The following is a 23,422-nucleotide window of genomic DNA, read 5'->3' on the forward strand; positions in this document are numbered from 1 at the left end:
GGGGCGGTGGAGCCCCTCCTGCCCACTGCAAGGCTGCTGGGTGCTAAAATAGGACCAGAGATGAAAAATGCAGAAGAGGATGGGCCTTAGCCCGTGTCTGAGAACAAAGTCGGGCCAGCTGCGACACCCCGTTCCCTAGCCCCCAGAGCACACCCACTGCAGGAAAGGGAGCATTTTTGAAATCATTTCCCATCCTGTCACTGTCTTTGAGGAAACCCACCTGGTTCATTCTTTCTTCTCTGTTGCTTTTTTATAGCTACTTTATTTATTTATTTATTTATTTTTGGCTGTGTTGGGTCCTCGGTTCGTGCGAGGGCTTTCTCTAGTTGCGGCAAGTGGGGGCCACTCTTCATCGCGGTGCGGGGACCGCTCTTCATCGCGGTGCGCGGGCCTTTCACTATCGCGGCCCCTCCCGTTGCGGGGCACAGGCTCCAGACGCGCAGGCTCAGTAGTTGTGGCTCACGGGCCCAGCCGCTCCGTGGCATGTGGGATCCTCCCAGACCAGGGCTCGAACCCGTGTCCCCTGCATTAGCAGGCAGATTCTCAACCACTGCACCACCAGGGAAGCCCTCTGTTGCTTTTTTGTTGTTATGGTTTTGTGACCTTTCCCTAAAAACAGTCTGCTATAAATATCTAACTCAGTCATATTTCGTACAGCTCATTGCATCCTGTCCGGGTAAGGTGCAGTAAGAGTCGCCACGCCTGGTGACATGAGTGGCCCAGAGTGGAATGGGGCGAGTGCATCCGGGTTTTCATCCCAGAACGCTTTCCATGAGCCCCCTGTGAGACTTCGGTTGCATCATTTCATCTTTCCGGATCTCCGTTTCCTAATCCAAAAACCAAGCTGCTTGAAATGGACAAAACATTTGGACTGTCAAGTCGATTTCAGCTACAAACATATGAGCCTTCACCAAATTCATTCTGGAGCTCCACCTGGCCACTCGGCTTTTTATGAGAAGCCATTTGGGCTTCCAACCCCATCTGCCCAATTCTACTTCTCTTTCCTTATTCCCCATATATTTAAGACATTTCTTGTGCTAGATAGGGGAATGCTCTAACAAATAACCTCTCAATTTCAATGATGTAAACTCAATATAATTCATCCACACAACTCCCCCTGGCTTATAGTCCCTGCCAGTGGGTGATTCAGGGATAAAGCCCCCTGCATTTCATAGCTGTATCACCCCCTTGGGCTTCAAAGTTGTCGGCATTCAACTCTTGGAGAGAAAAGGGTAGAAAAGGCACACCTGCTTCTTTACCACCTCAGCCCAGAAATGGCATCTGTCACTCTGGTCAGATTCCATTGATGGGACCTGATTACATGGCTCCACCTCGATATAAGAGGCGCACAGAGCCCCTGCCAGTGGTCTTTGCTAGTGACAGGCAGGCATGGATTTGGTGACCAGTTAGCTTCTCTACCAGAGCTCCCTGCCCCCGTTCCTTTTGCCCCCAAACCCCATGCCATGTACATTTGCACACATTTGCTGGCATAACTCAGTCTACTCACTTTCTTGACTGGCTGTTTCTTCCCAGCCAGGCCTGTCAACATGTGAAATCATCACATTGAAGCCCAATCCGACCTCTGTACCCTGACACCAAATTAAATCTCGGAGACAGCGTTTTGGGTGAAGTAGAAAAGAATAGCTTTATTGCTTTGCCAGACAAAGGGGGCCACGGCGGGCTCCTGCCCTCAAAACTGTGTGTTCTGACCAACCTGGTGGGGGTAGTGAGAAGTTTTATAGTAATGGTTCAAAGAGGGCGTGATCAGCTCGTGGACATTCTTCTGATTGGTTGGTGGGGAGGTAAGTGGGAGTCGGCATCATCAACCTTCTGGTTCCACCTGGCCTGGGGTCTGCGTGCTTGTGGGCAGCACACAGTTAACTTCTCCCACCTGGTGAGGGTTTCTGTATCTGCAAAGCAGCTCAAAGATGTTGTTATGTGTATCCCTTGAGGGGGAACCAGGACCCTGCCCCAAGGCTGCACTATTATTTCTTGACTGTTCCTCCCCTGTCTCTGCATCCCCTCCCTTCCCTAATTAGCAACTGTTTGAACCTGCAGGTTGGAACTCAGGGAAGGTCATGGAGGCTGAGTGAAGCCTGTTTCCTGTAATCAAGAAATGGGGGACACAGAAAGGCTTTTGTGCCCAGGAGCCCCACAGGGTCCTGCTTGGTTTTAACATTGGCCTTGCAGACTACCGTTTCACATACAAGCAAAATGCAGTTGAGTGGAGCTAGAGAACTTGGCTTTGGAGGTCTGTTTGTGTGGCCATCTATTAAACACTCTCCGATTCCCAAAAATTTCCACAAGGAGTTACATACTCTCCACTTATTGAGGACTATGCTGTGATTTACAAGTGATCTTTCAGTAATCCTGCAGAGTAGCTTTAATGATCTCTGCTTTATTATAAAGAAAATGGAAGCTCAGAGTGGTTAAATAACCTGCCCAAGAACACAAGTTAGGAATAAAAGTCTACACAGGGCTCGTGTTCCTAATGAGTCTAGTGAATTCTCCTTGAGGATTCTGTTTGCAGAGTGACTAATAGGTAACATAGCTTATTTTTAGCCAAATAAACAACTTATATAAGCAAATTAGATTTGACAATTAATATGGCCTCTTCGGTATATTCATCTGGAAGATTACAAGTTTATACCTAGAGTCAAAAGAACTGACCGTGAGCCCAGCACCTGGGGTGGGGGGAAGCAGAATGAACAAGAGAGAACCAGGGCCCTGGTTTCTGCTTCTTGTCTTTTGCTCAACAAACTCTTATTGCATAACTATGACTTAAACCAGGGCTTCTCCATCTTTAAGGTGCACACAAATCACCTAGGGCTCTTGTTAAATTCTTGTTAGATCCTGATCCAGTGGGTCTGGGGCGGGGCCTGAGATCTGCATTTCTAACCAGCTCCCAAGAGATGCCAGCAGTGGCCATGACCACACTCTGAGGAAGGAAGACTCAATTCTGAAGATTTCTGTTGATTCAATTCAGGAAATATACCATGAGGCCCACCATGTGCTGGGGCATGGGATACAGAGGTAACTCTCTTCCTGTTCTTTAGCTCGTGGATGGAGCACACTTTGCACACGTGATTGTGTTACCAAGTGATAAATGCCATGACAGAGGGGAGCATAGGCTGGGCAGGAGGCTAGAATAGGGGTGACAGGCTATGCTTAGGGAAATCTCCATAAAAGTAGAATCTTAGCATATGAGTGGGGTCTTAAAGGACAAGTAGGATTTTAATAGGTAGGAACAGGAAAGAAACTATGCCAGGGAGCAGGTACGTCATGTACAAACACCAGTGTCTAAAGCATGGTGTGTTCAGAAGACTGCAAAAAAAAAAAAAAAAAAAATTCATGATTTTGGAACACTGAGCACATCTGAAACTTTTATGCCCTTTGCTCTCAGGGAATCCATTTCTTCTTTCAATAGACTGCACGTTTCATAAGGGCTGTGGTGGTACTTTCTGTTCTCCACTGTATCTCCAGTATCTGACATATATAGTAGGCCTTCCATTTATTAGCTGTTGAATGAATGAATTAATGAACCTGTCCTGCCATAGACAGATAGATATTAATAGCTTTGGGCAAATGGCTCCATAAAGTGAGTAGTTGGACTAGATGATCTCTGGGCCCTTCCACTTCCCACCTGCCATGATGATGGCTTACTTCAAAGGTAGCATTACTGTAGTGATAAACAGTGTAGATTCCAGAACCAGGCTGCCTGGTTCAAATCCTAGATTTTCATGTCTGTGGGAAAGTTACTCAGGCTTCAATTTCCTTATCTGTAAATGGAGATGATCATCCTAGGTCCTACCTCATAGGTTGTTATGAGGAATGAACGAGTTCATACACGTAGAACTCTTAGAACGTATCAATTCCACAGTTCACACTCTGAAAGTATTGCTGCTACTATTGTTTCAGGTTTGTGTCAACAGGAATTCTTTTAGCCGCAAGTAACAAATAATCCAGTTAATGGTCAGACTGTCTTCCTTCTCTGTTACCTCTTTCTCTCCTCCCAACCATTCAATCATAGTGCACTTTTGTACAATAACCATGGAGAGAGCTAATGCATTTATGCAGCACTTACTATGCCAGGCACTGTGCTAAACACTTGCTACCCACCTATGAGGTAGGTACTGCAATCATCTTCAGTAGATAAAACAAAGGCTTGGAGAAGTTCATAGTATTCATAAGTGGTGATCTGGGGTTTGAACCCCAATCTGTCTAGACTCAAATCCTATGCATGTGACCAGCTGCTATGCCACCAGAAAGCTGTAGAGGACAGTGGCAGTGTAGTGACTCTGCCAGAGGAAGCCTTATACATTAAAAATCTAAAGGTACCACTCCCACGCTTAAAACCCTTCACTAGCTTTCCATCATGTTTAGGGAAAAGTCTGTATTCATCAACCTAGCTAATCAAGCCCTTCTGTGTTGTTCCTCTGCTTACTTCTCTGACCTCATCTCTCTCTCTCTCTCTCTCTCTCCCTTCCTCCCTCCTTCTTTCTCTCTTTTTTTCTCTCCCTCTTCCCTCTTCTCGTCCCACCCTCCTTGCTCAGTACTACCCTTTCACTAGCTGTCCTTGAATACTTGCAGAACCCTGGTACATTTGCTTGTTCTTCCTCCAGACCCTAGTATGTGCTGATCTCTTGCTAAGAGCAGCCATTCATTTACTCACTTTACCCATTAAGTCCCCTAGGTCCTTGAAGACTCGGCCTGGACTTTGCTTCACTAGAAAACTCCTGATGCCCCAATGGCTGGTCATCCCCAGTGTGTGTCTTTTTATCACAGTAGTCATTGCCTATGTTGTTTCTGTCTTTCTCTTTGTCAACCCAACTCCATTCCCCATACTCTAAGCATCTTGAGGACATGCACTGGGGCTTCTTTATCATTTAATACAACTTCCTAGCACAGTGTGTAGCTGGTCACATAGTAGATACATTAATGTTTGCTAAAATAATTAAGGCATTATCTAATTAATTAAAGCAATAGTTTTTAAATTGAGGTCTAAAAATTCTTAATGAGAATCTGAATGGGCTTATGGGAAGGTACAGATCCCTTGAAATGAAGTGCAAAATTTTGAATACTTGTACATATTTTAGGAACGAGAATCCATAAAAATGGAGACAACTTTAAGAACCACTGAATACCAGGGGTGACCAAAGTAAGTCAATGCACATTCCACAGTGCCTTCTGGCTGATTCACCTATTTCATTAAAACTAAGTCACACCAATGGTAAGACTCACCATCATTTTATGCAACACTAAGAAAAATAATCAAAAAGTTTGACACACTGCAGAATGCCGTCAGTTTCAGAGATGATAAAACGCAAGAATCAAGAAAATACGGTACCCTCTTTGGTGTTCCATCCTTCCTCTCAGAGGTGTGCCTGTGATTGCATCAGTCCCTGGGATGGTGTGTTAAGGGGGGTGAAGCAGTGCCCCACCGTGCAGTTCAGCCACGTGCACAATCCCAGCTCTGCCCCCCGGGCTACTAGCAAATGTTGAGCAAGTTTTCCTCCTCTCTGAGCCTCACTTTCCTCATCTTCACAATGGAATGAACAGTCCCCTCCCCACAGGGTAACTGGATGGATTAACAAAACAGTGTTCATACAATGCCTTGCGTGTATAAGGCTTTCAAGGGCTGCCCCTTCCCTTCCACCAAGCCATATGCATAGTATCGGACCTCACCTAACTGAAATTCTTAGTAAATGTGCGTTTCAGATAATTAATTATTCTGCCTAAGGTCTCCCAGGCTTGCTACCTATTCCCACAATTTTTGAAAAATGCCTGACTCTCTTTGCCTGCAGTTTTGGGTAGAGTATATGTGTGTCATTGGGCTGAAGATAATGAGGTTTTGCATTCTTTTGTCCCCGTGTCCATTTTGCTCTGTGCTCATGACGTCTGCTTTGCTGTTCATTGTGAAAATATAGAGAGAATTCATAATGCTTCATTTTGCTTTCCACAATAAATTGATCTGTTCCTAGTGAAAAATTCCCTTTTGGGTTGTTTGCATTGCCCACACTCCACAGCCCTGCACAGGAAGAAGGGCTTTCCGTTGCCTGTTTGTCCTTCCTGAACCCCTGGGTGGGCTCCCTGCTGAGATGTTTGTTAAACACTGAGGCATTCCTTGAGACTCCTGTGGCAAGGAGAGCTAAAATCTCAGACCACAGTTGGTTTGTTTGAATGGTGATGTGTCTCCCAGGATAGATTAAAATATTAATGTGCTTTCTCCCCACCCCATCCCTTCCCTGTTGTCTAGTATTCTTTTTGCAGATGTTAAAGGATTTACCAACCTCTCCACGACCTTGTCTGCCCAGGAGCTGGTCAGGATGCTCAACGAGCTCTTTGCCAGATTTGATCGACTGGCCCATGTGAGTTGAATTTAATCGCCTCCTAGTCTTCGCAGGAGTGAGGGACTGCATGCGGAACTAGGGAAGAGAGGGACTCAGCCTTCATCACAATGTCATTCCGCATCGTGACCCCAGACACGGATCCCTTACCCTCGCGCATTCTGGGGACCGATGTTAGTTATTTACAGGTCTCGGACGGGAGGTTTGTCAGATTTTCCTAGCTGAGAGACAGCTGGCTGAGTGACAATTAAACCAAAGTCCTTTTTAATCTGCTTTCCATTTCCCCCTGCCTGTGGCCGGCCACCATCCAGCTGCAGGCTCAGTGTTGCTTCATGCAGGAATGACTGCCTGCAGTTTCCCAGCCAACCGCGGCCATCTGGAATGAATTAGTCTCTTCTCAAGGACCAGTGAGCTACTGGCCCATCCCGCCACCATTTTGTTTGACTTAAGAGCTTTGTTTTTAGCCAACAAGACACTACCTTTCTTTTTCTGCTGGCTTGACCAGAGCTAAAATAGAGAACAGGTTAAAGGAGATGAACATTTGCCACCAAAACACAAATTCCTAGTCCTCAAGCCACTCAAATTACAGAGGAATGTCACTGTCATGCTATATTTTAGAGTCGGTTTGGGGTTCAAATTGGCATGACTTAACTTCCTGCTTTGTAAAGGGTGTATACTAGTGTCAATTTCACAGGCTGTGGTGAGAGTTTAATGAGACCCCATCAGTGGGAGTTCATTGTTAGGTTATCAAAATGTCCTATTTTAAGGCTGCCTCACTCCAACAGAGATCCATTCACACTTGCATCTGAGCACCTAGTAGGTGTTGTGTTGGGAATATGGAAATAACTAAAACACACCTTCCCCCTTAGAGCTAAGTCTAGTCATGGATACCTAAAAAAGTCATCAGTGTACAATGTGCTATGTGCCATGATGAAGGGAAGTCTAGGGTGCTATGGGAACCAGAAACAACATATAACCCTTGGATCAGAGAAGACTTCCGGGAGAAAGTGATTCTTAGGCTGGGTCTTAAAAAGGAGAAAACAAATGGAATACCATTCAGCAATCAAAAGGGATAAATCACCAGTACATTTAACAACATCAGTGAATCTCAACTGCAATATGATAAGTGAAAGAAGCCGGACACAAAAGGCTAGACACTTTATGATTCCATTTGTAAGACATTCTAGAAAAGACAAAAATTATAGGGACAGGAAAGAGATAAGTGATTGTCAGGAGGGGTAAGGGGTGGAGGCAGTGGACTGATTGCACAGAAGCATAGGGTGAGGGGATTTGGGGAGTGGTCCGGTTGCTCTATATGTGAGTATGACTGTACGCATTTATCAAAAGGGTAAATTTTATTGTATAAAAATTATACACGAGTTAGGTGTATAATTGAGGTGAAGAAGGCAGGGAAGGTCATCGTATGCAGAGGGGAGAACAAAAATTAACATGCTCTATGTGTAGAGAACCAGAAGAGATTTAGCACTGCTGAAAGGGGAATTCAAGGTAGGGAGTGGTAGAGGTGAGGCTAGAAAAATAAGCAAGGACCTGCCAAGGACCCTGCATTGTAATCTGTAGCTACTGGACAACTATTGAATAGGAGACTGACATGAGCAGAAGAAGAGGTGGAAACTGAAGTCTCCTCCTGTTAGAAGGGTTGGATTAACCTGAAGGACTTGGAATGTGAAGGTGGGGAAGAATGTACACCATTTCTTTTTATTGTTGCCTCAAGGGCGGTTGGTGCCAGTACACATCGTTATTCTGCATTACATTCTGGTTCTAAATATTTCTGCTCAGAGATGCTAAGATGAACAAAAATGACCCTCCAAAGAGAACTGAGAGATGTGATCAAGGTTAGTTTCTGGTGTCACAGTAATCCCCATTGACTCAGAGAAAGGATTGTTATGTAAAATGTAATCCAAGTTGTTAGCCAACACTTACTGTGTACTTACTAGGTGCCAGGAACCGTGCAGGGCTCTGGCAAGACAAAACCAGTCCCTGCCCTCAGAGTTTCCTAAGGGAGAAAGACAAGTCCGTAAAATTCGCAGGACAGTGTGGTGCAAGCAATAGGCACAGAAGTCCTGGTGGACGAAAGAAGGAACAGTCAGTGCTTGGGGTGAGGAGGGCGGCAATGTAGCACCATGAAGACAAGAGGCTACATGCAAGTGGGTGTGAGGACGAGCAGGAGCTTTCCCGGCATCAAATTAGACAATGAAGAGCCTTCCAGGCTGAGCCATGATGCAAAGGCAGGAAAGTGTGAAAATGTGGAAATGTGCTGCTTATTTGGGGAGCTATAAGGAGCTCAAGATTGCTGGAGCGTAAAGGGCATGGGAGACTGCAGTGAGAAGTGAGCTTGAAGAGGAAAGGAGAAACAAGTCTGGAGGGCACCATGTGACATTTTAAGGAACATGGACTTGGTCCTGTAGCCCGGGCTCTTTGCCCTGGTTACAGTGTACATGGTGGGGGACAGAGAGTGAGATGGGGGTACACAGCTCATCGAGCCCCAGTGGGTGCAAGAAGCTATATAGTCCATCTTCTGGAGAAGGAGTCTTACTGAAAGATTTAAAGAAAAAAATCAAACTAAACACATATAAGTGAGGGAGTAAAATTATTATTAATTTGATCATATTTAACATTCATAAACTGCCTGGTGTACATTATGCACTAGACTGCATATTTGCCCTGGATTACCTAATTTAGTTCTTAAAACAAACCTACAGGAGAGGTTCTTTATTGTTCCCATTTTACAGAACAAGTGATTGAAACTCAAAGAAGTAAAATAATCTTCCCAGAACCCCTGGTAGGTGGTGCATCTGTGATTCAGACCATCTGAGACCAGGCGATCACTCCTGACCACTAAGCAGTGCCCCCAGGCACTTTAAGGGATGGAGCAAGATGTCAGAGATGTGTTGCCGTTCATGCCAGCCAACTTGAAGATTTAGATTTCTAGGACTCCAACTATGGGCTGGACTTCAATTAACTGTACAAATCCCCTCTCTGAGTCTCAGTTTTCCTATCAGAATTATAATGAAGGGTAAATGAAACAATACACAGAGACTGGCTCAAAATAAGTACTCAGCACCCATAAGTACTCCGTAACTCCCACTCTACCCCCTACCCCATCCCTACCCACCACCCACCCACCCCAGGTGCATCAGTCTGTTCTACTCTAGAGGGCTTCTGTGGAAAAGCTTGAGAAACTCTGCCAGTGAAAACAATTCTACTCAACTTGGAATGAGAAAACCTACTTTAAATGTTTTTGCCCCCAACCTTAGGCAAATCACTTAACCAAGTGGGTCACAGACTTTGCTTCTGTGTAAAAGGGGATTGCACTTGCCTTTTCTGATATCTTTTTTTATTTTATTTAATTTATTTATTTATGTATTTATTTATGGCTGTGTTGGGTCTTCGTTTCTGTGCGAGGGCTTTCTCCACTTGCGGCAAGTGGGGACCACCCTTCATCGCGGTGCGCGGGCCTCTCACTATCGCGGCCCCTCCCGTTGCAGAGCACAGGCTCCAGAAGCGCAGGCTCAGTAGCTGTGGCTCACGGGCCTAGTCGCTCCGCGGCATGTGGGATCTTCCCAGACCAGGGCTCAAACCCGTGTCCCCTGCATTGGCAGGCAGATTCTCAACCACTGCGCCACCAGGGAAGCCCCTGTTATCTTTTAGCGTCAAAATTCTGTGGCTTTATAATGATCTGTGTCTGCCTTGCCATAATTATTTGCTTTAGATTTTCATTATGTCGTACATCTGACAGAACCCACTTCCCATGTAAATATCATCCATTGAACCTTCCCATTTATCCACTGCATTATTATGATGCAGGCAAAAACTTCAAAACCTTCTATTAAAGATCCTCTTAGTGTGGTTGAATTCCTCAGTGCCCTTGTGGCTGCTCAAAGCAGAGTGTTTTTGACCCTTTCTAGTGCCCTTGGCAAACTCTAGTAACTTTTAATCTTTGATCTTTTTTTAAAAAAATAAAGTAGTCCTGGACTTCCCTGGTGGTGCAGTGGTTAAGAATCCGCCTGCCAATGCAGGGGACACGGGTTCAATCCTTGGTCCGGGAAGATCCCACATGCCGCGGAGCAACTAAGCCCACGAGCCACAACTACTGAGCCCGCGAGCCACAACTACTGAAGCCTGCGTGCCTAGAGCCCATGCTCTGCAACAAGAGAAGCCACTGCAATGAGAAGCCCGCACACTGCAACGAAGAGGAGCCCCCGCTCACGACAACTAGATAAAGCGCACACGCAGCAATGAAGACCCAAAAATAAATAAATTAAATAAATAAATTTATTTAAAAAATAAATAAGTAAATAAAGTAGTCCCTACCTACTCCTCTCCCTAACAAATTAGGAATGAAAAATATGTATGCTATTATCAAGGCTTTAAAATCAGCATCATTACATCTTAAGCCTTGTTTCAGATTGCTGACAAAACGGGAAGCAACCTAAATTATTGTTACAAGGAACAATTCCACCACTCTGGAAAGCTAATCAACAGATTTTAAAGAATGAGATAGCTATTTCTGTACTAATATAGAAAGAATTTCAAGACATGTTGTTGCATGATAAAGGATGTCTCAGATCTATAAACATAGTATGATCAATTTATGGCTAAAGAGCATGAAAAATGGTGCATATATATAAACATAGAAATGAATATTTTAATGCATAACAGCCTCTCAAGAGGGGAAAGGAGACCAGGTTTCCAGGGTGTGGTGTGTCTGAGGGGGAGAGGCTACTAAAGGAGACTTATCTACAGTTTCATTTTTACTAGGACAATATATTCATGTGTTAATTTATATAATTACAATTAGATAAAGTACTATAAAAATTGTCATGATTTCTAATATAACTTTTTTAAGTGCATTCATAGCACTAATGTTTTTGTTCTGAGAGTCTTTTTTCTTTTCATTTTTTTTTCTGATTGCTAAAGCAATACTTGTCCATTATCTAAAATTCAAACATCAGAGATAGAGACAATGGAGAAGTATGTATCCCTGTAATCTTACCCCTCCTCAAAGATATAACCATCTTTGATAATTTGGTGCCTGTATCTCCTCAGTGTTATGTGCATACATGGTTTCATAAATTCTCTGGATTTTTTTCCAAGACTTTTATCATATCAAAGCCATCAAGATGGGAGGAAAAGGATTATATTAAGACTAACTCAATAAAATTTACAAGACCCTCACCCTACTTTATTTTTCTTTTTCAGTATCTTTTTTCAAAGCAACCTGGCTTTTTTAATACGAGTTTTTCAAAGCAGTTTCTGGTAAAAAGAAGTTGCTTGGATATTACTGTTAAATCGTCTGACAGCTCACGGGAATTGATCAGAAAAATGTGTCTGCAAATTGACAGAACTTGACAGATGAGAAGACAGGCCTTTCATATTTATATTTATATTTATATATACATACATGATTGGTATATATACACATATGCATATATACATACCATTTATATAGGGCCCACAGTTTTTCAAGGAGGCTGCCAGCTTCACCTTTTGTTTAGAAGAAAAATGAACCCTGGGTTACAAACATCTTCACCTTCCAAAGGGTAATGAACTATTTTACAGATCTCCTTCCAAAATACATTTTTGTCAGGAGATCTACCATTCTGGACTCTGCCATAATTTCTGCAGTTTTGTAAAGAAAGAGCATGGAGTCCCAAAGTCAAACAGACATGCTGTGAATTCCACTTCTGTCTCTCACTTGCTGTGTGACCTTCACTTCCTTAAGCCATCTGTGAAGTGGCACATGACTCAGAATATGGTCATAAAGACTAAACAAGATCAATATAATGCCTTTAACACATAGCCTGGCACATAGTATGTGCTCAATAAATACAACTGCCTTTCCCTAAAGTTTTCCAAAATGTTTTCACCTATGTTTGCATGGAAAAATCACTGACTTGGAGCTTCTGAATATCATATATAATCCATATCCATTACTTTTTAGCCAGCTGCTCTGTGGTATGGGAGGTTTTCCATCTCTCTTACACTGAAATTTTCATATCTAAAAACATGGTCTGCCATGTTCAGGGTTATTGTGAGACTCAAAGGAGAAAAGATAAGGCATAGCATTAAATGTGGAGAAGACTATTTTCAGGTTAGCTATCACTGGCATTGCTAGTTGATGGCCATGCTTACTTAGTTATGTATTAAGGGCAAGGGGATCATTTTGACATGCGTCGCATATGGGGAATTGAAACCCACAGATCAGTGGCTTCGGTGACTTGTCGAAGGTGAAACAGCTGGTAAATTTGACTAGAATGAGGAGGTCTGATTCTTAGACCAAAGTATTTCCTGCTCTACCCTTTCCCTCCCCCCTCCCCATTGTCAACAGGGAGGCAGATCTCTCTGCTGACCAGGCTACCAACAGCCCGAGTCACAGCAGGCTCTGCCCCAGAGACCATCTGAAGGCAAAGTGTGGCTGATTGAAGTCACCCACCCCTACCTCCCAGCCTCAGTGTTCTCCGCTGCAGAATCAGAATAAGGGATTTGCTCCTTTGCAAACAAATGTTAGGAAGTTTTAACTGGTGGCCACATGCGAGATACATATGTATATGCATATAAAACTGTAATATATACACATATACACAACATATATATATACAGCAGTATATGTAGCATAAATATGTACAGCAGTTGTGTGTGTATTTATATATATATATATATATGTATATATATATATATATATATATACACACACACACTGCAATGTATTGAGTTTTTATCATTCATTTCATTTAGTGCCAGGAACTTTCCTTTATTCCAAGAATATGTCTTTTTACTTTTTTGGTGTTAAAAACGCCCTTTCTTTTATAAAGTGATGGGGATAGTTGGGTAGTTTGGTTGTTATTTTTGTATGTTGATGGACTTTTCATACTTCCTTGGCAAAACACAAAATTGAACTCTAGAGCAGTGCCTTGGGCCTTCTGGGTTTTTTTTATAACTGTCCCATGGACTCCACAAATCTGGAAACTGCCAGGACCAGTGGGTCAGGTCTCCCTAGTTGCATTCTGGCCATAACAGTCTAGAGCGTCTTAGAAGAAACAAGTGAAGGTCTTGAGCTTCCCTTTTTGCTCTCTTACAAAATTAGTTGCATTGAAGCAGCCAATAGATAGGAACCACACACTCCTAAAAATAACCGTGGGATAGCTGTGCCTGCTATCAGCGTTCTGAAGATCGCATCTGTGCCCATTTGGGAAGGTTGGCAAGGCCCTGGATATCTGATCCAGACAGGGAAACACCAGAGCCAGTTCTGATTCTCTTTTCCCTGTCTGATATTTGTTTTTTATTGGGAAAGTGATTTCACTTGTTACCCAAACATGATGTCCCAACCCCTGATCAGATTAGGAAACCAGCATGGCGCTTTATAACTTGGCAGTACCAGGGCATCCACTGTGCTGCTGGCATCTCAGTAGGCCCCTTTCTGTCTGCAACTCCCCTCCTCCTGCCCTTGGACTCTGGTTTCCCAAGGAGAGCCCTTAACCCACAAAGCCATAGACCCACAGGCACCTAGGGCTTCAAATCTAGAAGACATCTCAGAGTCGTTCTGTCCCAACCATCTACCCAAGGAGACCTAGAGAGAATCCGCCTGTGTCACAGATAGAAATGTGAAAGAACGAGGACAGGAGTCCAAGTCATCATCATAGAGACGGGCGACATTAATTTAGTGCCCCATCTGCTGAACCCTATACTAAGCCTTCACATGCCTCATCTTCCTACATCTTTACAATCACACAGTGAGGTCCTATTCTTATCCCCATTTTATGGATGAGGCAATGGAGGCTCAGAGCTTAAGTAATTTACCTAAAAACACACAGTGAGGATGGGGTGGGGGGTCTAGGATTTGATCTGCAATGGGACTCCTCAGCCAGTGCTCTTAGCCCCTATGCTCTACCGCCCCAAGTTCCCTTTCCTCTATAACCTGCAAAATCCAGCCTATTCCCATCCAATGTGAAAGTATGCACCATTTCCTAGGTGCTTGTTGCTCTTTGAAACTTTGTAAGGATCATGTCTTCAAGACTGTGAATCCACCAGACAAACCGGTGTGTCCTGCTTCTCACTGGTGAAGTGACCAGGATAAAAATTGCACCTACCTCCAGGTTCTTGTGAGGGTGCATTCTGTTTAATATATCACAGGGGTTGTTTTAATCATCTTTGTGTCAGGGACAATGCTTGCTTTATGATAGATGCACACCTGATGTTTTTATCAATGAGCAAGCGTGTGAATCAGTAAATGAATACAAGTATGTATAAGCCCCAGTCAGGGCTTCCCTGGTGGCGCAGTGGTTGAGAATCTGCCTGCCAATGCAGGGGACACGGGTTCGAGCCCTGGTCTGGGAAGATCCCACATGCCACGGAGCAACTAGGCCTGTGAGCCACAACTACTGAGCCTGCGCGTCTGGAGCCTGTGCTCCGCAACAAGAGAGGCCGCAATAGTGAGAGGCCCGCGCACCGCGATGAAGAGTGGCCTCCGCTTGCTGCAACTGGAGAAAGCTCTCGCACAGAAACGAAGACCCAACACAGCCATAAATAAATAAATAAATAAATAAATAAATAAATAAATAGGAATTCCTTTAAAAAAAAAAAAAAAGACACAGTCAGGCCCTCTTCTTAAGGTGCCAGTACCGTCATTGGGAAAGGACTTTATATAGAGTTGGAACAGTTGGTGTCCCTTAGTGATTTATTTTTTTAAGTGCTTATTGTTGAGCTAGCAACTGATATAAACTGTTAATCCAGAGTCATGTCCTGAGAAGAAATGCATCAGTGGGAGCAGGATTGGGGTGCTCAGTGTTCCATAGGGGGTTAAGATCAGAAAGCTACTACGTGGCAGAGTTGGGATATGGCCCTGTATCTGTCAAACTCAAAATCCAGTGCTTTTCCACGACTCCATTCCACCACTGAGCCCTTCAACTCCCCCCTCCAATTTCCTGGGAAGAAAATAGCAGCACATTTCAAAGGTAGAAGCCCCTGATCCCGAGGTGCAGACCTGCTGACCTGGCTCCCCTCTTTCCCAAGGCTTTCGGAAGCACTCGCCTGCCTGCTGACTCAGTCCTTCCCTCTCCCACCTTGTTCCTTTCAGGAGCATCACTGCCTCCGCATTAAAATCCTGGGGGACTGCTACTACTGCGTTTCGGGACTTCCTGAGCCCCGCCAGGACCACGCCCACTGCTGCGTTGAAATGGGCCTCAGCATGATCAAAACCATCAGGTAATTTGGGACCTTCTCCCTAATACCCGAGCCTTCGATGTGCTTGATGGGAAAGACCAAAACCACCCCATCTATCCTTTGCGGTCGATCACGTGTACGTTGAAAGGTGGAGCTCTTTGACTTATTTCATGAAGACTGTATACCCATTAGTTCTCCCTTAGGAACCGCTAGCTTCATTATGTTCTAGTTATACCTCCCTTTCAATTATTTGTGCAACACATTCGTATGACCAATGTCCTTGTGGGGATATAGCAGGGAACATGATGGGCATAGTGCTTGCCTTCAGGGAGATGACAGTGCGGTGGGAAGGATAAATGCATAGACGATTCCAATATGGTACAATACGCTCTGAGATGAATCAAACCAGGGTGCTCGGGGGCGATAGAGAAGCAACAGTTAGTGCAACCTGGGGTGCTGGAGAAGACTTTCCAGAGTACAGATGTCTAAGCTGTTACCTGAAAAGTAAGACATTAGATCCTGGAGGTGGAATGGAGCGCTTGGAAGATAGGTGGCCACGTGCAGGATTCGGGATGTGCTGTAGTGGCAGCTGGTGGAGCCTGGGGTGGACATGGTGGTGACAGGTAGACGGCACCCTGGGAGCATCCAGAACCTGCAGGGCTTTCTCAGCCGTGTTAAAGGGTTGCATTTTATCCTAAGGCCAACAGGAATCACTGAAGGGCAACCTGGGTGTCTTCATGGGGGTGTGGCAAGTGCTTTTGGCTTTGGTGAGTGTAGCTGACAAATAGAGGCTGAATCAAAGGGGGATGAGTTATTGCGGTCCAGGACTTTGGAGCTAGACTGTTTATGGCTTTGGGACAGAAGCTCAGTATTGCTAAAGCTCCCCTCAAGGTTCCAAAATGTTTTCAGATCTTCCAAGCATCACATCTTCCCACAACCACAACAAAGGGAGTAAAGAGCGGACACATGGGCAGAAATCTCCATGGATTATGTCTTCATCTTATAAGGGAAGAAGAGCACTGTTGGAAACAGACCACCAGACTCTCCTCGTGCACTCACACCTTGGTGGTGTGGTCTGTCAGGCGTCCGTGTGATGCTCGGGTGTGTCAGTCTGGATTCAAGGTCAGCCAGGACAACAACCCCTGCTCCGCTCCCCCCCAAACACACACCCTCCACTGTAGGCTCAGCTTGCCTGCTGGTTCCCAAGACCAATCCAGGAACAGGCAAGAGGCATCTAAGGAGTTGGAGGCTCCCTTTCTAGAACCTGGCCACAGCCAACACAGTGTGCCTGACCCTTCTACTTGCTGACAGATCCCTGACTTTATTCAGGTTTCAGGCAGAGGTCTGTTGACATTGGGAAATGCTGTGAAGTCCCCTAGTTAAGAAGAGGGCACAGAAGCCCTTTTCCTAAATATGATTCTGCTCCATTGAAGTGACACTGGTCGTTTCAATACTGAGCCTGAAATCACACTCTGGGTGGGCAGATATGCCGCCCAGGTGGTCCCTCAGGGTCCCACCTCTGGAACTTACCCACAACCAGGGCCTGATCAAGGCATGAGGTGCTTTTCCATGAGGTATATGATGAAAATCCAACCATAACCATCCCTAAGACCAAGTAGGCAGGTGGAGAGAGACTGGAAATGTCCACTCTGCTCTTGCCCCCTCTTTTACAGAGATGCAGATGTTTCCCCCAGTAGGGACCGTGGAAAAGTAGCCCACCACTGCCACCCAGAGTTCCCTTTTGATCAGCCTTTGGTAGATGCAAAAGGCTGCAGGTGCTTCTTGCTGTTAATTTGGACACTTGAGAGTCTTGCCCTGAAAACTAAGATGAATTGTGATAATATGTTGACTGGTTTCAAGGGAGACAGTGGGACCGACACCCAGAAGACCCAATGCCTTGTACCAACTCTACAGCTGATGAGATATGCGAACGCTATTCTGTCAGTCAATCAGTGGGTCAGTCAACAAATAATTTGTTGAGTTCTACCATGTGTCAGACACTGTGTTAAGCCCTGGAAATACAGTGATGAATAGGTCACTCGGGGGTCCTTCTCTTGTCTGTCGGTGCCCATTAGAGATATTACTTGGAGGCTTGTCTATGAAATGAGGAAGTTGGACTAGACCTGTTCTGAAGCCTCTGAAAGTCTGTGATTTACCAACCATGTCAAAATCAAGTTTAAGCAGCAAAACTTTCCTTTCTTTCTTTCTTTCTCTAAATTTTTGTTAAGATATAATTGACAAATAAAATTGTATATATTTAAAGTGCACAATGTGGTAATTTGATATACTTACACATTTTTAAATGATTATCACAATCAAGTTAATGAACACATCCGTCACCTCACGTAGCTATCTTTTTTTTGACGAGAATGCTTAAGACCTACTCTTGGCAAATTTCAAGTATATGATAAGTATTATTAACTATAGTCACCATGTTTACATTAGAACCTCAGAACCTATTCATCTTAAAATGAAAGTTTGTACCCCATGGCCAACAGTTCCTCTTTTCCCTACCCCAATCCTAGCCCCTGACAACCACCTTTCTACTCTGTTTCTATCAGTGCAACTTTTTTTTAGATTCCACATATAAGTGATACCATGGAGTATTTGTCTTTCTCTGTCTGGCTTATTTCACTGAGCATAATGTCCTCCACATTCATCCATATTGCCGCCGATAGCAGGATTTCCTCTTTTTTAAGGCTGAATAATATTCCAGTGTGTGGGTATGTGTGTGTGTGTGTGTAGAGAAAAAGAGAAGGAGAGAGAGAGAAAGAAAGGAAAGAAAGAAGGAAGGAAGGAAGGGAAGAAGAGAGAATATCTTTTTTATCCATTCATCCACAGACTTTCCATAGGAGTTCCCATCTTGAACTTAAGCAGAAGATATGCTGCAGAGATGGCATTGCAGAAGAAATAAACATTGATTATCAAAATGCTTTAAGATTCTTAGAACATTACCATTTATCTCTATAGAGAGAATCTTATCCCTCCTGACCATTTTAACCAATTTAAAGTCTCCTTTCTGAAGTTTTGGAGTGCAACAGTGAGATTTGGATGGGTTGAAGTGATTCAAGGGCTTTCTCTTGTTAGTTTATTAAATGCTGCTTTTACTTCTTTAGAATAAAACAATTCAGGAGGGTATTTTTTAACTTCATGAGTCAGAGTCTATTAATACTCAAACAACTCCTTGATTATAATATAGGTGATTTGAGGTCCAGCATGAATTCTTCCAGTTACCAACAAAGCATGGTGCAGAGAAATAAACAAGAACTGTAGAATTAGGCAAGCCTTGGTTGCAATTGGCTCAGACTTCTAGAGTTTCTACTCTTACTGTCAAGTAATATTACACTCTGAGGAATTACCAGCAGACAATATTTGCACCTCACTGTGTGTATAAGAGAATCCCACTTACATTGCTTTACCAAAAAGTCAAAAATCTCAACCAACTACCACTTACACACAATGAAATTTTGTAGTCAGCCCCAAAGGCACTTGTTCCAACTGGAAAACTCCAAAGAAGCCATAAAGTCTGGAACCATACATAACATCATATTGCATATGTTGTAATACAATGTCAATAAACCATTTATTGAATGGTGTCCCCGGACTTGATGGAAACTCTGTGTATTTGTCATCAGAGATGCATCCGTATTGAGGTATTGCCTCTACCTTGTCAGGGTTTCTCCTTGTCCCTGGCATTTCCTCAAAGAGTATGAAACCCATTACCAGTTCCCAGAGAACAGACCGGCAGTGAGAGACTGGTTCTCTGATGGTGAGATGGCATCGGGATCCAAGCAGATACAGTAGGCTCCTTGTTTGGGTAAGATTTGTAATTCTTGCACAAATGGCAAACCAGTAGTCTAAATGACCCTGGGACCTTATTCACTGATCGCTCCAAATATGTGATAGAGATTCTCCTCCAATCACAGACAAGCGGGGACAGAGTGTGGAATCAGGAAAGGCTGGGATTAGCTGATGCTGCTTAGAGCATTGGAAGGCTTCACAAGGGAGCAAGAGGCAAGACAGAAGTACAAACATAAGGGAACAGTTTTCCCTGTCTAAGTATCTCCACGGTGGTCCTTTTTTTTTTTTATAACAACTTTTTTTTAACATCTTTATTCGAGTATAATTGCTTTACAATTGTGTGTTAGTTTCTGCTGTATAACAAAGTGAATCAGCTATATATAGACATATATCCCCATAACTCCTCCCTCTTGCGTCTCCCTCCCATCCTCCCTATCCCACCCCTCTAGGTGGTCACAAAGCACTGAGCTGATCTCCCTGTGCTATGCGACTGCTTCCTACTAGCTATCTGTTTTACATTTGGTAGTGTATATATGTCCACGCCACTCTCTCACTTCGTCCCAGCTTACGCTTCCCCCTCCTCATGTCCTCAAGTCCATTATCTACGTCTGTGTCTTTATTCCTGTCCTGCCCCTAGGTTTGTTTCTAGGTATTTTTTGATTTCCTCTTTGATTTCTTCAGTAATCTCTTGGTTATTTAGTAGTGTATTGTTTAGCCTCCATGTGTTTGTATTTTGATATCTAGTCTCATAGAATTGTGGTACAATTTCAATTTTTTTAAGTTACCAAGGCTTGATTTCTGACCCAAGATATGATCTATCCTGGGGAATATTCCATGAGCACTTGAGAAGTGTATTCTGTTGTTTTTGGATGCAATGTCCTATGAATATCAATGAAGTCCATCTTGTTTAATGTGTCATTTAAAGCTTGTGTTTCCTTATTTATTTTCATTTTGGTTGATCTGTCCATTGGTGAAAGTGGGGTGTTAAAGTCCCCTACTATGATTGTGTTACTGTCGATTTCCCCTTTTATGGCTGATAGCATTCTCCTTATGTATTGAGGTGCTCCTTTGTTAGGTTCATAAATATTTACAATTGTTATATCTTCTTCTTGGATTGATCCCTTGATCATTATGTAGTGTCCTTCTTTGTCTCTTGTAATAGTCTTTATTTTAAAGTCTATTTTGTCTGATATGAGAATTGCTACTCCAGCTTTTTTTGATTTCCATTTGCATGGAATATCTTTTTCCATCCCCTCACTTTCAGTCTGTATGTGTCCCTAGGTCTGAAGTGGGTCTCTTGTAGACAACATATATATGGGTCTTGTTTTTGTATCCATTCAGCCAGTCTGTGTCTTTTGGTTGGAGCATTTAATCCATTTTTGTTTAAGGTAGTTATCGATATGTATGCTCCTATTACCATTTTCTTAATTGTTTTGGGTTTGTTATTGTAGGTCTTTTCCTCCTCTTGTGTTTCCTGCTTAGAGAAGTTCCTTTAGCATTTGTTGTAAAGCTGGTTTGGTGGTGCTGAATTGGCTTAGCTTTTGCTTGTCTGTAAAGGTTTAAATTTCTCCATCAAATCTGAATGAGATCCTTGCTGGGTAGAGTAATCTTGGTTGTAGGTTTTTCCCTTTCATCACTTCAAATATGTCCTGCCACTCCCTTCTGGCTTGCTGAGTTTCTGCCTAAAGATCAGCTGTTAACCTTATGGGGATTCCCTTATATGTTATTTGTTGCTTTTCCCTTGCTGCTTTTAATATTGTTTCTTTGTATTTAATTTTTGATAGTTTGATTAATATGTATCTTGGCATGTTTATCCTTGGATTTATCCTCTATAGGACTCTGCACTTCCTGGGCTTGATTGACTATTTCCTTTCCCATATTAGGGAAGTTTTCAACTATAATCTCTTCCAATATTTTCTCAGTCCCTTTTTTTTTCTCTTCTTCTTCTGGGACCCCTATAATTCGAATGTTGGTGTGTTTAATGCTGTCCCAGAGGTCTCTGAGACTGTCCTCAATTCTTTTCATTCTTTTTTCTCTGTTCTGCTCTGCAGTAGTTATTTCCACCATTTTATCTTCCAGGTCACTTAGCCATTCTTCTGCTCAGTTATTCTGCTATTGATTCCTTCTAGAGAATTTTTAATTTCATTTACTGTGTTGTTCATGATTGTTTGTTTGCTCTTTTTTTCTTCTAGTTCTTTGTTAAACGTTTCTTGTATTTTCTCTATTCTATATCCAAGATTTTGGATCATCTTTACTATCATAACTCTGAATTCTTTTTCAGGTAGACTGCCTATTTCCTCTTCATTTGTTTGGTCTGGTGGGTTTTTACCTTGCTCCTTCATCTGCTGTGTATTTCTCCATCTTCTTATTTTGCTTAACTTACTGTGTTTGGGGTCTCCTTTTTGCAGGCTGCAGGTTCATAGTTCCCATTGTTTTTGGTGTCTTCCCCCAGTGGCTAAGGTTGGTTCAGTGGGTTGTGTAGGCTTCCTGGTGGAGGGGACTGGTGCCTGTGTTCTGGTGGATGAGGCTGGATCTTGTCTTTCTAGCGGGCAGGACTGCATCCGGTGGTGTGTCTTAGGGTGTCTGTGACCTTATTATGATTTTAGGCAGCCTCTGTGCTAATGGGTGGGGTTGTGTTCCTGTCTTGCTAGTTGTTTGGCGTAGGGTGTCCAACACTGTAGCTTGCTGGTTGTTGAGTGGAGCTGGGTCTTAGCGTTGAGATGGAGAGCTCTGGGCGAGCTCTTGCCGTTTGATATTACATGGAGCCGGGAGGTCTCTGGTGGAGCAATGTCCTGAACTCAGCTCTCCCACCTCAGAGGCTCAGGCCTGACACCCAGCCAGAGCACCAAGACCCTGTCAGCTGCACAGCTCAGAAGAAAAGGGAGGGGAAAAAAGAAAGAAAGAAAAAAATAAAATAAAATAGTTATTTAAATTAAAAAATTTTAAATTATTACAAATAAAAAAATTAAAAAGTAGTGAAAATAAAGAGAAAGAAAGAAGAGAGCAACCAAACCAAAAAAACAAATCCACCAATGAAAACAAGCACTAAAAACTATACTAAAAAAAAAACCAAACAAAAAACGGACAGACAGAACCCTAGGACAAAAGCAAAGCTATACAGACAAAATCACACAAAGAAGCATACACATACACACTCACAAAAAGAGAAAAAGCAAAATATATATATATTTAAAAAAGGAAGAGAGCAAGCAAATCAATAAACAAATCTACCAATGATAATATGCTCTAAATACTAAACTAAAATAAACATAAAACCAGAAACAAATGAGATGCAGAAAGCAAACCCCAAGTCTACAGTTGCTCCCAAAGTCCACCTCCTCAATTTGGGATGATTCATTGTGTATTCAGGTATTGCACAGATGCAGGTATATCAAGTTGACTGTGGAGATTTAATCCGCTGCTCCTGAGACTGCTGGGAGAGACTTCCCTTTCTCTTCTTTGTTCGCACATCTCCCGGGGTTCAGCTTTGGATTTGGCCCCGGGGCTGTGGCTCACTGAGGCCGGAGGGAGGGAGGGGTACGGAATGTGGGGCGAGCCTGCAGTGGCAGAGGCCGGCGTGATGTTGCACCAGCCTGAGGCGCGCCGTGCGTTCTCCCAGGGAAGTTGTCCCTGGATCACGGGACCCTGCCAGTGGCGGGCTGCACCGGCTCCCAGGAGGGGCGGTGTGGAGAGTGACCTGTGCTCGCACACAGGCTTCTTGGTGGCTGCAGCAGCAGCCTTAGCATCTCATATGCTTATGTATATGTATTGTATATATGTACGTGTGTGCTGTGTATATATATGTGGTGTGTATATGTGTGTACATATGTATATGTGTATGGTGTGTATGTGTGTTTGTGCATGTGCTTGCGTGCAGATGTGTAGATATGCATCAGTATGTGAGCACCTGTGTGTCTATACTTGTGTGTGCATGTGTATGTTTGTGCATATATATGTGTGTGTGTTAAGGATTTGAAGCAGGCCTTGGTGATCCCTACAATTCTAAATTCAGTCAATGGAGTTAGTGCACAGATAGTTGGTGACCTTGTAAGACATACTGGGGCTTCATCCCTCAGGCAATGGGAAGTCGCTGA

The 23,422-nt window shown here is 43.5% G+C and overlaps 1 protein-coding gene across 2 annotated transcripts in view; it reads left to right on the forward strand.

Annotated features, from left to right (window-relative positions):
• ADCY8 (adenylate cyclase 8) overlaps window positions 1–23,422 on the forward strand; it is a 228,347-nt gene that overhangs the window by 79,595 nt on the left and 125,330 nt on the right. For both annotated transcript variants that reach the window (XM_057532097.1, XM_057532098.1), the window contains exons 4-5: window positions 6,257–6,368; window positions 15,442–15,569. In XM_057532097.1, coding sequence (XP_057388080.1) covers window positions 6,257–6,368; window positions 15,442–15,569 — 240 coding nt within the window. The remainder of the gene's footprint in view (window positions 1–6,256; window positions 6,369–15,441; window positions 15,570–23,422) is intronic.

Source organism: Balaenoptera acutorostrata, chromosome 17 (assembly GCF_949987535.1).
Source record: "Balaenoptera acutorostrata chromosome 17, mBalAcu1.1, whole genome shotgun sequence".
Taxonomy (NCBI): Eukaryota; Metazoa; Chordata; class Mammalia; order Artiodactyla; family Balaenopteridae; genus Balaenoptera; species Balaenoptera acutorostrata.